At 39.8% G+C, this 17,084-nt stretch overlaps 1 protein-coding gene across 1 annotated transcript; it reads right to left on the bottom strand.

Moving 5' to 3' along the window:
- Nucleotides 1–13,994: 13,994 nt before the first annotated feature.
- LOC144250460 (uncharacterized) lies at nucleotides 13,995–16,082 on the bottom strand. Its single transcript, XM_077793301.1, has 2 exons — nucleotides 14,419–16,082; nucleotides 13,995–14,334 (listed from the first exon to the last, which is right to left on the bottom strand). The coding sequence occupies exons 1-2, from the start codon at nucleotides 16,080–16,082 to the stop codon at nucleotides 13,995–13,997; spliced, it is 2,004 nt and encodes a 667-aa protein (XP_077649427.1).
- Between the last annotated feature and the right edge of the window lie 1,002 nt (nucleotides 16,083–17,084).

Genomic DNA, 17,084 nt, shown 5'->3' on the forward strand with positions numbered 1-17,084 from the left:
CCAGGTGGGCAGAGCATAGAGTGAAAGCCCAGAAGTCTATTGGCTTGTTTAGTTTCCTCTGCTGGGTCCTACACATGCTGCTAAATATCAGAACTCCTATGCTCATGACTGACAGATGGAGCAACAGCAACCTCAGCACAGGTATAGATTTTCTATACTGTTCAGCTGTGCTCCACGACAGAGACACAAACTCAGTATTTGCAGCACTGACTTTCTCACATGATGTTTTGTGTTTGGAACTCATGATCTGGGCCAGTGGCTCCATGGTTCTCATTCTGAACAGGCACATGCAACGTGTCCACCATATTCATAGACACCAAGTGTCATCAAGATCTACTGCTGAGTCCTGCGCTACACGAAGCATCCTTGTCCTGGCGAGTGCCTTCATTTTCTCCTACGCCCTGTCCTCCATTATTCATGTTTGCTTTCCTGAGTTTGGTACAACTGCGTGGTGGATGGTGAGCACCTCTGCCTTCGTCAATGGGTGCTTCCCCACAGCCAGCCCCTTCATCCTCATGGGTCGCAAACGCTGCGTATCCCACCTCACCTGGAGGAAATAAACAAACAGCTCAACTCACACGGGTACCTTATTTTTCTGTGTACCATGGTTGCACTCTCTGTCACGGAATCTTAATTTCAATTATGAAGCCAGCCTAGTTGCAGAGACAGGTAGACAGCTAAAGCATTTGTTTCTCTAACCAAGAGTAATAAATAACTGTACCACATGAAATCAGTTTACTGTTTATTTTAAAAAATATTTTTATATATATTTTGATTTTTTTGTACTCTCCTGCCTTCAGTTTTTTTTTTTGCTATATTTGGTATATTTCATTGATATACTCCATGATTTAACAAGTTTGTTTTGCCTTTATTCTGTTTATTCAATCTAATAAATCTCATTAATGACACTATCTTTAAGTCAACTCTCTCATTTTTAAATTTTTCTTAATTCTTTTATTTATTTCCTTTTTTGTGGTGCTGGGTATTGAACCCATGCCTCACATGTGCTAGGGAAGTGCCCTACACTGAGCTACAATCCCAGCCCCAGTTTTCTCTCATTTAATATTTTTTTGTTTCTCTCTACTTTTGTGTCTTTTAGGTATCCTTGCTTCATCCAGCAAGGATATTTTACATTTTTATTTCTGCATCATGTATATTTTAAATAATTCTTTAAATATTGATTACACTGTATGCAATTATTAAAATTCTTGTATTCATTTTTCAACTGTTAATTTTATACTTGCATTACTGTGGTATGATTCATGTACAACAATTTGCTGATTTTCAATCCATGTCTTAATATGTTTGAAATTACATGTTCATTCATGAAGCCTTTATCAAAATACAAAAAAAAAAAAAAAATCAGCAGAGGGAGGGGGCCAGAGGAAAGGAAAAGGTGGGGAGTCCTGGGGACTGAATTAGAACAAATCATATTCCACACTGTTGTTATTATGTCAAAATGTGTACTAACATTAGGTATAACTAAAGCAAAGTAAACTAAGTTTCAAAAATCAATGCCATTCAACCTGAGGCTGTGTGTGTGTGTGTGTGTGTGTGTGTGTGTGTGTGTGTGTGCGTGTGTGTGTGAGTGTGTGTGTGTGTTCTACTGGGGTTTGAACTCAGGTCTCCCCTTTGCTAGGCAAGCACTTTTGCTCTGAATTACATCTTCAGTCCTGAAACTGCCTGTAATCTTGTCCTAATTTGTGTTTGAGAGCAAAATTTAGCCATGTACCTGAGAAGCAAAAGCATGGAATGGTGGTCTGTCTTCCTAGGGACGTTTTCTCACTCAGTCACATCCCCAGCACTTTTTTTGAGACAGGGTTTTGCTAAGTTTCTGAGGCTGGCCTCCAACTTGTGATCCTCCTGCCTCAGCCTTTTTAGTCACTGGAATTACAGGCATGTTCTACCATGTCCAGCAGAAGTCTTATTATTTCAGGAAAGCAATATTTCCAGTGGGTATGTGTTTAATTTGCCTTATGTTTTATTTAAAATAAATATCTTATAAATTACAAGTATATGAAGTGGGTTTCCCAGAGTGTTGCTTCCAACATTGTCAGTCCCACACCCTTGCCTGTGAACATCTGTTTCCTCCTCCCTTCCCTGATAGTGAGGGTCTCATCTTTCCCCCCACATTAGTGATGTCATGCTTCTTTTCACATACATGGCTAATTTCTATGTTTTCTTGAGAGAACTGTCCTTTGGCTCATTTTCCATTTGCTTATTTGACTAGTAGATTGTATGTTTATTTCATTAATTTTTGCTCTTCTATTGTAGGAGTTTCTAATATATTTTGGACATTAACCCCTAATAAGAGATAAGATTTGGAAATATTTTTCTCCTTTTCTGTCGGTCACCCTTTCACTTCTTTGTTGTACAGAAAATTTTAGTTTGATATGATTCCACTGATTCGTTTTTTGGTTTTCTGTGTGTGCTTTTGGAGTTTGATGGAAGAAATCTCAATTATACTTTGATAAACTCTTATTGCAGAGAGGATTGTGTATGTGACCTTGCTCCCATAATAAATGCTAAACATGAGCAGCAGTAAATCAAATAGGTTGTAAGTATTATGTAAGTTCACATGTAACTTAATTTTATGAATGAGTACAAAAGTTCATTGCTCCATCAATAATTATAAGATAAGTTCTCTTAAATAAATCAGAGATAGAATGTGTAATTTTCAATTGAAGACTTCCCCACAGGTAAGTGCCAAGAGATCGGACGGCTAGTTCCATTAACATGAATAGCAAGTGGGATGGTCTTCAATGAAGTGGGTGGAGGGTTGGGGAGCCAGCACTCACCTGGAAGGCAAAAGCCTGAAATGGCCTTGGTAGGCAGAGGTGTGGCAGACACTGAGCATTTTGGCCCAGCAACTCCATACAGTTTTAGGTCGAAGGCCCCAAGTTCTTTCAGAGACTGTGATGCTTCCACTGTGCCTGACTACAGTGGAAAGGGTCTATCAGCTGTGGAAGTTAATATGGGGGGCTTGTTCAGTGGGTTATGTTCACACATTAAATACTGATATGAGTTGTAATAAAGTAGCTCTGTCAGTTTGTGTTCAGATCAAACAAGCAATGGTAGATTATCAGTACAGGGAAGATGTGTCTTCTGTCTTATATACACACTGAGCAACTAGAAGCCCAGGAGGGGTGAAAGAGTCCAGTGATTGTGGGGATTCCAAGTTGGCTGCCATGTCCCCTCTCTATGTCTGCACGCAGGTCTCCTGCCCACCTTATTCCCTCAAGGCCCAGGGTGGCTGTACCCACCCCAGACTTCTTACTTTCAGTTCTTCTTCCTTGCTTATTCACCTTGGGAACATGGGTGCGGTGGGTGGTATCTGGTTGATTTTATCGAAGGGTGACATTTCTTTCTGTGTTCTAATCCCTTAGTAGATGGGTTGTAATTCATATCACATCCTGATTTAATTGAATAATAAAATATTTGTCCTCTTCTCATTGTGGGGAAAGTTTTTCAGGATTGGTGGTGATTTGTTTTAAAGTCTATTTCCTGACCACTGTCCAGAATCAGGTCTGATATAAACACAGGGAGCCCTCACCAGGCTTTGCTCTAGTGGAACAATTGGCAGAGGCTGGCCAGACTCTTACCCAAGTGTGTGGATTCTGCAGAATAGAGCTCACTGGCTTCAGAATCCATACACAGGATGTTTCCTTCCTGTCTGGGATCTACAGTACCTTCCTAAGGATAGTTACCTGGGTTCCTGGCAAAGGAGCCTCACAAGGAAGCAACTGGCAATTCCAGCCTTGGCTTTTGATGCACTTGGAGATGTGAAATTGTTTACGGAGACTGTGGAGTCCAGATGCCCAGCTGGACACGCAAAGGTGCACTGAGTTGGCCTGAGAATCTTGACCATCTTCTGCCTCCTTCTGTGTTGGCAAATGCACAGGAATATGCATCCGTGGCCTGCAGCCTCCTTTCCTCTCCAGGGACATTAATATAGAGCTACCATTTCTGAGTACAGGGCCTTACTATCTTAATTATTTTTTGTACCGGGTATTGAACTCTAGGCCTTAAATAGACTGCAAAAGTGTTCTATCACTGAGCTGCACCCCAAGCTCTGGGGTTTTATCAGGACCCTGCTTGAAGGGATCTCTCCTCTAGCTTCCCTCCATTGTCTGTAAATGGGGATCCAGGCCATCGTGATCCCCTAGACTCTGTACAATGAGCCTGGCCTTAGGCTGGCATTCATATGACAGGTCAGACTTCAGACTAAGTATGTACAGCCATCCAAGGGGAAGTATTTTTTTTTCTGTGTGAGATCAACATGGACTCTGTGGTCAGAGGCCCTCTCAGAGTTCTCTTGTCCAGTGACCTGCTCTAGCTCTGAGAGGGCTGTTTGGCCAGGAAGGATCTGTAAGTGAAAACAGCAAAATGAGCATTGGCAAACTCAGTGCTGACAGAGAAACTCACATTTGTTTGGTAATGTCAGAAGGGGAGAAGAGGGGTCTCTCCAGGGGTTCAGATCCCACAGATATTCACAGCCAGTCGACATGTATACCAACCTTGAAACTGTGCTCCTGCAACACAGTATTCTCATCCTTTCTCTTACCCCAGTGTTAGCTGATTAGAGACAGAGAATCCCAATCCTGGACCCAAGGTCAGCTGCTTCACCAGGGCAGGTCCCTTCTCTATTGTGACCTCACAGAATCAGCCCAAGTCTCTCCTGCTTTGGTCACTCTGCAGGCATCTGTTCAAGCTCCCTAAAGACCCTCTCCCAGCACCCAGGGGACTTTGAGACATTGGGGGATTTCCCATGCAGATGGGAAACAGACTGACCATGTTATCTTATCCTGCTTCCAACACAGAGGGAGGAGAGAATCACCTGGGATTGCTTTCTACCCTCGCAGAAGGAATCTCCTTGGTTGATCTTCTCCTGAAAATCTCTCTCTTTCTGGTCCTCGGTGAAGAACTATGAGGTAGAATATTGAATTTCTTATAATTCTGGATATTAACCCTGTGAAACAAAGCACTGGCTGTGGAGAATACTGGCAGTTTGCTGAAGTCCCATGTGCTGATTTTTGCTTTAGTTCCATGCACTTGCAGGATCCTATCCAGAAAGTCATTGCCTATACCAATGTTTTGAAGTTTTCCCTCAAGGTTTATGAGTTCCAGAGAAAAAACAGAAAATGACTAAAAACTTGTGGAAGTTATTATTTTTCTGTATGTGAATGTAACCCAGGGTCACTCTATGATTGAGTTACACCACCAGCGCTGTTTATTTTTTATTTTGAGATTCTTGATAACTTGCTCAGACTGGTCTAGAATTTGTGATCCCTCCTTTCTCAGAATCAAAGAATCTGGGATTACAGGTGTTCCCACTGTACCAGGCTAGAGACAGTGCTCTTAAGCAACACTTCTCAAAAGAAGGAAAGAAATGACCAACAAATATATGAAAAAAATGCTCAATACCATTAATCATGGAGGAAATGCATATTAAAGTACAGATACCAATTCACGCCACTTAGAATAGCTGTTACCAACAAAATGTATCATGCAAGGAGTAAAAGCATCATAAATGAGATAGTATCTAACTAAAAAGCTGCTTCTCAGCAAAGGAAATAAGATCATGAAGAGGAAGCCCACAGAAAGGTAGAAAATTTTGCCACTGCACCTCAGATAGATCATCAATCTACAGGAAATACAAAGATCTCAAAAAACTTATCACTATGGGGGGGGGAAATGGGGAATGGAATTGAACAGACACTTCACAGAAGAAGAAATATAACAGGTCAAGAAATATGTGAAAAATGGTTCAATACCTCTATCAATAAGAGAAATAAAAACTAGAACTACACTAAGATTCCATCTCATTCCAGTCTGAATGACAACTATCAAGTTTACAAGTAAATATTTACAAGGATGTGAGGGAAAAGGGACACTCATGCATTTCCAGTGGGACTGCAAATTGGTGCAACCACTTTGAAAAGCAGTATGGATACTCCTCAGGAAACCTGGAATGGAACCACCACTTGACTCAGTTATCCAAATTCTTGGTATATACCTAAAGGACGTAAAATTATCATACTAGGATGACACACCACATCAACGTTGATAACAGCTCAATTCACAGTAGCTAAGCTATGACACTAACCCTTAAACAGATAGATGGGCAAAGAAAATCTGGTACATATACACAATGGAATATTCAGCCATAAAGATGAATGAAAGTATAGCAGTTACAGATACATGAATGGAACTGGGACTATCATGGTGAATGAAATAAGCTACTCCCCAAAACCAAAGGCTGAATGTTCTGATATTTCAATGCTAACACACACTGTGTGTGGGGGGAATGGAAGTTCATTGGATTAGACAAAGGGAATGAGGGGAAGGGGTGGGGAGTGGGAATAGGAAAGACAGTGGGATGAAACAGACGTCACTTCCTATGTTCACATGTGCATACATGGCCAGTGTGACTCCATATCATGTACAACCCCAAGAATGGAATCCTAATTAGTACCCGTTGTACTAAATGCCAAAATATTCACTTTTCATTATATGTAAAAAGAACATATAAAAATGAAGATAAGTAAAGGATAACACAAATAAAAATTATACCAAATGTTGATGAGGTTGTGGAGAAGAAGAAACCTTTATACATTATTGGTGGCAATATAAATTAGTCAAAACCCAATAGCAAATAGCATGCAGGTTTCTCAAAACACTACAAATAGAGCTGCCATATGACCCAGAGCTACCACTCTGAAGGACAAAGAGGAGATACATGGGTGCCCATGCTTATGGTGACATTCTTCACAATGGCCATGGTGAATGCTCAGGAGATGAGTAGATACAGAAAGTATGGTCTACACACACTACGGGATATTGTTAAGCTTGTGGCTAAAAGGCAATGGGATGTGAATAGAAGACGCCATTGAAGCGAAATAAGCCACACAGAGAAAAACTCACAGAAGTGGGACTTTAAAAAAAGACCTGAAAGTAGAATAGTGACTATCAGTGAGTAGGAAGGAGATTAGGGAGACGAGGAGGGGCATGTAGGAGAGGGGGGTGGGCAAGATCAAAGCTTGGTACATGAATTCATGGAAGGACCACAGTGAAGCCTACCCACTTATACAAGCAACACTGTTAATAACTATGAGAATAAAGAATAGCTTACACACACTAAGTAGAATGAAATCATGGCACAGACCAGTAAATGGGTGGAAACGGAGAACATCCTGCTGAATTAAATGAGCAAGACTCAGAAAACCAAGTGTTCGCCAGGTGTGGTGTGGAGGCACATGTCTGCAGTTCTAGCAACTTGGGAGGCTGAAGCAAGAGGATCAACAAGTTTAAGACCAGCCTCATCGAATTAGTGAGGCCCTCAGCAACTGAGTGAGAGTCTGTCTCAAAATGAAAAATAAAAACGGCTGAGGATGTGTCTCAATGGTTAAGTGACCCCGGGTTCAATCCTCAGTAAAATAAAAATAATAAAACAAACCCAATGAGTCAAATATATCTCTCATGTGGAATCTAGAGCCAAAAAAGGGAAAGAAGGTGGGTGGAGTGGATATCACCAAGTTTCAGAGGAGATCAGTGGAGCAGAAGACGGAGATGCAAGGGCAGCCGCAGAGAGACAGAGAGGGAAGGCAGTGCCCAGCCAGCTGCACAGAACCATGTTCTCTGTGTGTGTGGATTCGCCACAGGAATCAGAGACCACAAGTGAGTGAGAATGAGGCAAGCAGAGTAAAGGGGGGGCTGGGGAGGGAGAAGAAAAGGGAAAAAGGGAATTGGGGGCTGGAGGGAGAAAAAGAGGGGAAGGGGGTTGGGGTTTGGAATCCGACTCCACCGTGGAAGACTTTGTCAAAATGAACCAAAGTGCACTCTATGTGTAGCCACCTGCTCGCATAAAAATGATGATTTTAAAATCACTGTGCACTACTTCTGCTTCATTTTTTCTCTTTCTCCTCCCGTCCATGTTATTTTCCTTGTCTTCTGTGCCTTTCTTTTAAAATCTCTGAGAGGGAAACAAGAAGAAGAAACAGAAAGGTGGGCCCTGACCTCTATACCCTCCTGGGAATGATGGTACTCACTTCGGTAGTACCTCTGTCCAGGGATAGCCATGGTCTCGGCCTTGAAGGAAGTTTTTCAGCCTGTGTAGATAAATTGAAATTTCACAGAGGGATCCTTCAACTGTAGTAAGCCTGGAAATTTGGCCAGGGACTGTGAGCATCAACCTAGCCAAAAGAATACCAAGGACCAATCTTCATGGGCACCACTTTCAAGATGAGGGCTGTGTCCATTTGCCATCTGGTAGACACTGGGCTAATAAGTTTTTATTTTTGTTTAATTGTGGTGCCTATGGTTTTTCTGCAGGAGAATGACACATGACTCTCAGTGCCAAAGGCCAGGTTTGGTTTGGTAGAGAAACTTACAAACAGGACAACAGAATGGACCAGATCCCATGATAATGTGGTAGAGGCCATCCTTGTGTCATTCCATAAGGAGATAAACCTACAATCTGGGTACCTGAGTTTGCTCTTCATAATCACCATGGAGGATCTCAAGCTGCAGTTCAAATGACTGAAGCTCACAACTGAGATACTGATCCAATCTCCACTGGAAGCAAGATGCTGAGGATGAAATAGAGGACAACTCAGCAGACCCACAGTGTCAAACTACCAAAATGGAAACAACCGAAGAACCTGATGCATGAGGTTGAGCACATGGTTCACCACCAGGAGGTATTGATCTCCAGCCACCAAGTGTAAGGTTAATCTTGCTTTATTGAGCTATCAGGATGCTGAATTTTCTGAAGAGAAATCCAAAAGTTCCAAATAATACCAGACCATTCACACATAAAAAATATAAAAGGGGGAAATGTGGAGAGCCATGACTTGGATAGTGGTCTTTTTTGTCTCAGAACTGTGGCAGTGCTTTGATATGGGATCTTTTTTGTGCAAAGGTGCAGGACAAAATTGCCCAGGAGTTGTGGTAGGTAATGCCCTGTATGAGGAAGTTCTGTGCTAAGGTACCAAACAATATCAGTATTGACCATGAGCTCAGACACCAGCTGCCATGAATAGAGAATTTTGAGCTTAGCAATATAACCACAATATCTATCAAGTACTGCACCCTCCAAACTTGCCTGGTTTTCAGAAACTCTGAATAATTGGCTTCCAGGGTACAGCAGAATAATAACAGCACTGCAGTGCAATAATAATTCTATCACTGCAACAGTAGAATAGCTATAAAAATGTTTCTATCTCTGTACCTTTTAGTGCACAAATAAAAATGCACTTATAGTGTTAACTTCCTGGATATGAAATCCTATATATCAAATGTGCAGTGCTACGTTGAGGTAACCATTCCTCCATCAGTGGTCATGTCCCATGTGTTCCCAGCATCCTCTAAATGTTTGTGTGTGTTTCTTAATCCCCCATCACCTCTCTCCCATTTTGTGGGTTCAGCTGTGTAGGTTGCAGCAGTGTCCAACTGATAGTTCTTAAACTTTTGATTCCTCAATGATAATGCAATTGTTTGTGGATAAAACTTTGATTTGCTCCTCTTCACATCTTCTCTTTGTCACTTCAGGTGAACATGAGCAAACATCCAAGTCCAAAGCCCTTACTTTCATCTGTGCAATGTACAGTGAGCTATTTCCTCACAGATTCATTCATCTCATGCCTTCCTCCAGTACACATTCAACTAACAGGCTACCTTGTTGACTTTTGGAAAGGGCAAATATTAAGACTTATGATGTTTTATTTCTTTGTTGCTTATGATGGATGCTAAGAGAATTGAAGCTTTCTGTAAGAAGACATATTACTTACATACATTGTTGTAGTTATAAGCAGGATCCATGAGATAAGTAGCCAAATATCTCACCCACGTTTAAAGTAAGAGCAAGACCTCTCGCATCTGGGATGTGTTAATGAATTCATTGTGTGAGAGGGAGGACTAAAATGAGCAATATGAATCTGCATTAAAATATGAATCTTTCTCTCATGGAAAGCAAAGCAAAAGAATAACCCAGAGCTGATGTGATACCTTGAGTTAGTCAGAAGACCTTCATCATTATGTGCATGCAATCAGAGTAGTAAACAGGCTGCTGAAAAGTAAAAGGTGATGGGGCTTGTTGGTGCTGTTCTTGGTAGTAGGAAGTTGTTCACTCCCTCTGCACCCTAATCCCTCTGTCCACATACAAACATATCTACAGCTCCATAGAAAATGTTGAATCTGATTGAGATGTTGGGAGGTGTGGGTGAAACTCCATTCTTTATACTGTTGTTGCACTCCAGGGCCCACATCCCCATCTGAAATAGTTCCCTGCATTCAGATGACAGTAGGAGCAAGCATGGAGAGTATTGGTCTGGGAGAGGAGCAGGTAGAGAATCTTTAGTGAGGAACTCCACTGGCATGTTCTCCTGAGGGGGGCTCACTCTTGATACCACATTCCTCCTACCTCTCCTCTCCAACATCTGTTAGGTATTTTGTGCTCTTCTTGTTTTAAAGCCAGAAGCCAGGCTCACTCTTTGTGTGTTTCATGTAATAAACAGTCTCCTGAGAGGAGAAAGCTGATGAAATGGAACATGATAGAGAATCCCATTTTTAAGTGAAGGTTAATGGAACACTCTGATTTGAATGATACTTAGGCTAAATTCTCTTAGTGCCCATGGAAAACTTGAGTTCTTCAATGGTACCCTCTAGCAAATGCAGCAATCTCCAACTCAAATGTCCCTTGTGATGCGGTTTCGACACCTACCTTAATGGCCCAACTCTAGTTATACTGAAATGAATGTCATTTTCTATTTTGTTACTAGGCTCTTGACAATTTGAACCCTGACTCATAAAAGATTATCTCATTTTGACCCTCTCTCGGAAAAGAAGAACTGGTGGGAATTTATATAAACTATATACCAAATTGGAGAACTCAATCTGCCCATTTCTCTGCCACATGTCTCTCTTTTCCCTAAGAACACCTCGCTGACCTGAGTGGCAGCCCAGGTAACAGGCAGTTGGTGGGACTCAAAATTAGCTCTTTTATTAAGTGTTCTTTCCCATCTTTTACCTGGCTCTTCTGGAAAAAAATATCTAAATAAATTTATGGTAACACAAAAATGTAGGTAAAATCATAGTTTTGAATGAGAAACAGAAATGCTATGAAAGTAGAGGGCAAGAAACCATCCAAAAGCTAAAAGTGAACAATTTAAATCGAAGAGATTTGGGGAAAGGAAGAGCATTAATAACCTTTAACTTTCTTAATCAACCCTTGTGAGACCCAAGGAAGTGTGAAAGATTCATATTGGTGTGTGTCGTGATGGTGTCAATTAAATCTGATGCTAAATTAGAACTCTGGGTTCATATCCTTTTGGTTGTCACATAACCCTTCACAATCCTACGGAACAGTTTGTTTCTGTGTCATGTAACTGTGGGACTCTAGTGATGAGTGCATAGGCTCTGCCAGGCTGAATGAAGCTTGGCAGTTGCTTCACCTGATGGAAAGCATTCCTTTTTTTCTGAGGAAACAGCACCCATGGCTGGGCTTGAGCTGGATAGACTCTGCAACACTGATTACCTGTTCTGCTTCTTGAATGAATCTGAGGTGCTCCTCTTTCTTAAAACACAGATTTGAATCTATTCATGCCCATATTGTTAAGTCAGAGACACAAGTCACAAAAGGACATAGCCCATCCCCCACCATAGTCTTGGTTCTTCATCTTCCCATGTTCAGAGACCCATTCTATTGATGCAGAGAGATCCCTGAAATGGGCTTCAAAAAGAAAACCCACAGCATTTTTTTTTACTTCTGCAGAAGCTGGTGTCAGGGAGAGGTCCTAGTGTGGACCTATGGTGTCTTTGCCTATAAATCTGTCTGAGTGTTGGAGCAGTTCAGAAGTAAGTCTATAGCCCTGATGGTAGCCTACGTGGACATCATGTCTCTTAGGGAGTAGAGAACCAGGGCTAGCATTCACCAGTCACCTTGTGCTGTTGGACTCTCAAGGTTACAACCTAGGTTGCAATGTGGAGCACCCTGGGCTAGTGTAGCGCTGGTCACATGAGGAGGATCCTGCAACAGCATTAGGGAGATGCTACCTATGTGATGGCCATTAGGTTGAGGGACTATGAGAAACTTTCTTTACTGAAGAGAGTACCACTACCATGACCACTTGTAGATCCTGCAAAGATAAATATTTTTCATTTTGAATTCCTTAACATGGTCAACAGATAATTTTTAAAAATTTATCTCAAATTGTGTAACACTCACAAACTCCAGTGACCACGCATGCCAGGCGAGCGTGCTACCACTTGAGCCACATCCCCAGCCCAACCAAAAATTGTATATCCAGAAAAACTAAGCTTCAGATTTGATGATGAAATAAACAGCTTCATCTTTGTATAAGTGATTTGAAGAAATCTTTTCCTCTTATTTGAGTTTTACATGACAGAAACCATTTTAATATGAGAGAAAAGATTCCACTGTATTGTCCTGTAATCGGGTACACTTTCTAGAATCACTTTGGTTTCCAAAAGACTGAAACAATTTGGCAATGTTTAATGTTGGTGCAAAATAAGAGTTCATTAATTGAAATTCGTGTTAAAATTAAAAACAGATTACACTTTATTAATCAAAAAAGTTATAGTTTGATTTTAAATAAAGGTTTGTAAAGTCCATCACATGATGCCTCATGAAATATCACCTCACCAGCAATGAGGAAGAATCGATTTTCTTCTGCCATAGTGATGTTGCACTTCTTCATTGTCCCTTAAAAAAGGCCTCCATGGTATGAAATATCAAGATGAAATATACTTAAAAACATTTCCCTCCATTACTTTCAAATTTCCATGGTTACTGTTAAAGATATTGAAAATTCTCCTTACACCCAATAATATGGCAGACTTGAATCATACCTCCCTATGAATATTTACCAATATTTTCATGCACTGTGAGTTGTCTTCTCCTTAAGGCTTGATTGATGATATGTTTCATTTCACTAATTCTGATATTCTTTTCTCAGTTTTATGCTGAAGAATGATGCTCTGAATTCCAACTGCATATTGGCATACATTCAGCTGCAATTCAAACACAAAACATGCTTACCTAGGGATGTTCTAGATGTACGTTACACTTTCCCTTAATCAGTCGTGAAAATGAATATTAATGGTACCTCTGTATTATGCAAAGTTCTCTTTAAAATGCAGAAAATCGACCTTGAGATTTTATGTTATTATGAGGAAATAAGTTGTAGTCAGAACTGATTTGAAGGCGAAATTAACGTCTATTACTTATACTTTTAAGTAGAAGAATTGTCCAGAGAAAAATGGATCTATTTGATATAAATATATAGAGAAAAAGATTATTTCTTTGTTCCTTTGAAACCCACAAAAATCATGCAACTGTTGACTTTGCATTCATCTGTATAATACTCTAGATTAGAATATGGCATGAAGTTGACAGTGCCTTAGTCATCTCTAGCATGAAAATTTGCATTGCTATTGTAGTTTTCTGCTTGTTGAAATAGATCCACAGATTTATTCTATGTAAAAACGTTATTTTCCCTGTGTAACTTCTTGTGATCTCTACTGTGGACATTTTGCTAAAGCCTTTCCTCCTGCATTTCCTGTCTGAAGATAGGTGGTATAATTTCTGTAATTTGTATAAGGTGGATAATGTATTTAAATTTTTTTCACATATTTTATGTTTACAATCTTTCTTATGAGTAGGAATTGTCTGATAATATAAAATGTGAGCATTTATTATAGAATTTTTCACATATTTTGATATCAAAGAATGTGTTTCCAGATGATCACTCAAGTGACAACTGTGGTGAAATGTCTTGCCACATTCTTCAACTAGGGTTTTTTTCTTTTTAAAAAAATTTTTCAGTATGGATCCTCTGATGTACAATAGAAAGTAAGGAATGAGTAAATGCCTTTGCACAATGTTCACATTTGTAGAGTTTCTACACAGTGTAGATATTCTGATTCCTATGAAATCCTGAGTCAGAAATGAAGGTTTTGTGACCATCTTTACAATTCTAGGGTCTCTCTCCAGTATGGATTCTTTGATGAATACCAAGCTCTGAAGATTGAATAAAAAATTTTCCACACTCTTGGCATTTGTAAGGTTTCTCACCAGTATGGATTCTCTGATGCACAGCAAGATGTGAGGAACGAGCAAAAGCCTTTCCACAACTTTCACACTTGTAGGATTTCTCTCCTGTATGTATTCTCTTATGCACATTTAAAGTTGAGGAAAAAATGAAAGCTTTGCCACACTCATTACATTTGTGAGGTTTCTCTCCAGTATGGATTTTCTTATGAATAGTAAGCTGTGAAGAATGAATAAAAGCTTTTCCACACTCTTGGCATTTGTAATGTTTCTATCCAGTGTGGATCCTCTGATGCTTTTTAAAACCTGAGGAAGAAATGAAGGTTTTCCCACAATATTTACAATTATAGGGTTTCTCACCAGTATGGATTCTCTGATGCACAGCAAGAGATGAGGAACGAGCAAAAGCCTTTCCACAACTTTCACACTTGTAGGATTTCTCTCCTGTATGTATTCTCTTATGCACATTTAAAGTTGAGGAAAAAATGAAAGCTTTGCCACACTCATTACATTTGTGAGGTTTCTCTCCAGTATGGATTTTCTTATGAATAGTAAGCTGTGAAGAATGAATAAAAGCTTTTCCACACTCTTGGCATTTGTAATGTTTCTCTCCAGTGTGGATCCTCTGATGCTTTTTAAAACCTGAGGAAGAAATGAAGGTTTTCCCACAATATTTACAATTATAGGGTTTCTCACCAGTATGGATTCTCTGATGCACAGCAAGATATGATGAGCTAGAAAAAGCCTTTCCACAGCTTTCACATTTGTAGGATTTCTCTCCTGTATGTATTCTCTTATGCACATTTAAGGTTGAGGAACGAATGAAAGCTTTGCCACACTCATTACATTTGTGAGGTTTCTCACCAGTATGGATTCTCTGATGCACAGCAAGATATGATGAGCTAGAAAAAGCCTTTCCACAACTTTCACATTTGTAGGATTTCTCTCCTGTATGTATTCTCTTATGCACATTTAATGTTGAGGAACGAATGAAAGCTTTGCCACACTCATTACATTTGTAAGGTTTCTCTCCAGTGTGGATTCTCTGATGCACAGCAAGAGATGAGGAATGAGCAAAAGCCTTTCCACAACTTTCACATTTGTAGGATTTCTCTCCTGTATGTGTTCTCTTATGCACATTTAAATGTGAGGAACGAATGAAAGGTTTGCCACACTCATTACATTTGTGAGGTTTCTCTCCAGTATGGAGTAGCTGAGGAGGAACAAGTTGTGTGGAACACATATATGCTTTCCTACTTTCTTCAGATTTGTAATGTTTTCCTCCAGTGTGGATTCTCTGATGACAAAGCAGTTCTGAGGAAGAAATGTAGGTTTTGCCACATTCTTTATAATTGTAGGTTTTCTCTCCCGCATGGATACTCTTATGCATCCCTTGATGTGAGGAACTACTAAAGAAAGTTTTACAATCTTCTATTTCATGAAGTTTTTTTTCATTCTGGATGTTCTGCTGTTGTTCAAGATTTAAACTTGGTGGAAGTGATTCATCACATTCCTTGATTCTCCATGGATCTTCTTGGGTCCATATTGTATTAGATCCAATTTGGTTTGGTGACTCATCAGGGCTTTCACCGTATTTTTCACCTGTATTTGTATTGGACATTTTCATGGTATTGATTTTCTCATGCTCTGTACACACTGAGAACTGATTGAATAGTTCACTGTATTTCTTATATTCATAAGATCTGTCTTTCCTCTGGACATTAGGATGGGTAAGAGCTTTTGGCCACTCATTGATGACTTTTGCACATTTCTCCCACTTGTCATGGTTCTGTGTAAAAGGACATCTCTGTGTGTTAGGTGGATCTGATCCCTGGTTAGGGTCCTCCCATGATTCCTTGTGCTCATGGCTCTCCTGTCCCACAGAACCTCCCTCCAATTTACTTAGATTACATCGATCAGCAAATACCACGCCATTTTCATCATTGATGTAAATTTTCTCATAATTACCAATGTGTTCTCCTTCCTTAAGCATCACTGTGTTGACATTGGCCATCTGAATTTTATCCAAACTGTAGACATTGGAACAGAACTGAAGGAAGTCTTGATGCAGAAATAGTGAACTTTTGATGAACGAATTATCACTCAAATCCCATTGAGATGTTTTTTTCATATTCTGGAATCTCTCATCTCCAGCAATATTTGAATGACAATTCAAGCCAAATTCACAATGTTTCAAATGATGTTTTGCATCATGATCTACATTTCCTTGCTGATTTTCTAAGTTGTTTTTCTCAGTGAAGGAATGTTTCATAAGTGGATCTACACATTTACTCCAAGAAGAAACTGAATCAACATGAATTCCTGACATAAAGTCATTTGTTTGGGCAGATTCTTGATGTGCATCTTCTCTCCCAGTCCTCTCAGAGGGAGCCACTGCACAGGGATAAGGTCCATGACATTCTGGCTCCCCTTTACACTTTCTCCCAATTTCTTCTTTAATGAATTGTATATTCTCAAGATTCTTAATTTCATATCTTCTATTTCTCACTTGTTGCAATGAACCTTGTGTATTCTCCTCTGGTAACCATCCAGTAGTTTGGAGGGGAGACATAAATGAAAGAAACCAAAGTTAGAATTTATCCTTCTTACTGGATTCACCTGAACATACCAATGCAATATGTAAAATTCTATCAACCTGAGAATACCAGGAAGATGAAAAAATAAAAACCTTGACTGCATCCTTTCTCCATAAATATATAATCTTAAAATGTATGCATTGAACATGTTGCCTTACTGAATACTCTAGACATTGTATCTTCAAGGCTGCGGGTGACAATAGTTCTAACAAGCCACAAAAAGAGGGAAGGAGAGTTGTGTCTATTTCTCCACCACAGATACTTACCCTAAAATTAGCAGAATACAATGAAGAGAGAATTAAAAAAAAAATGGATCTAATTTCTTTCCTCCTTGGGTGCTTCCTGAAAAATCTGTCCCTGACATAATGTGCCAAAGAAAATGGGTTTATTGTGGAATAATTGGTGAAAATTGCCAAATG

Source organism: Urocitellus parryii, chromosome 15 (genome assembly GCF_045843805.1).
Source record: "Urocitellus parryii isolate mUroPar1 chromosome 15, mUroPar1.hap1, whole genome shotgun sequence".
In the NCBI taxonomy this organism is placed as follows: domain Eukaryota; kingdom Metazoa; phylum Chordata; class Mammalia; order Rodentia; family Sciuridae; genus Urocitellus; species Urocitellus parryii.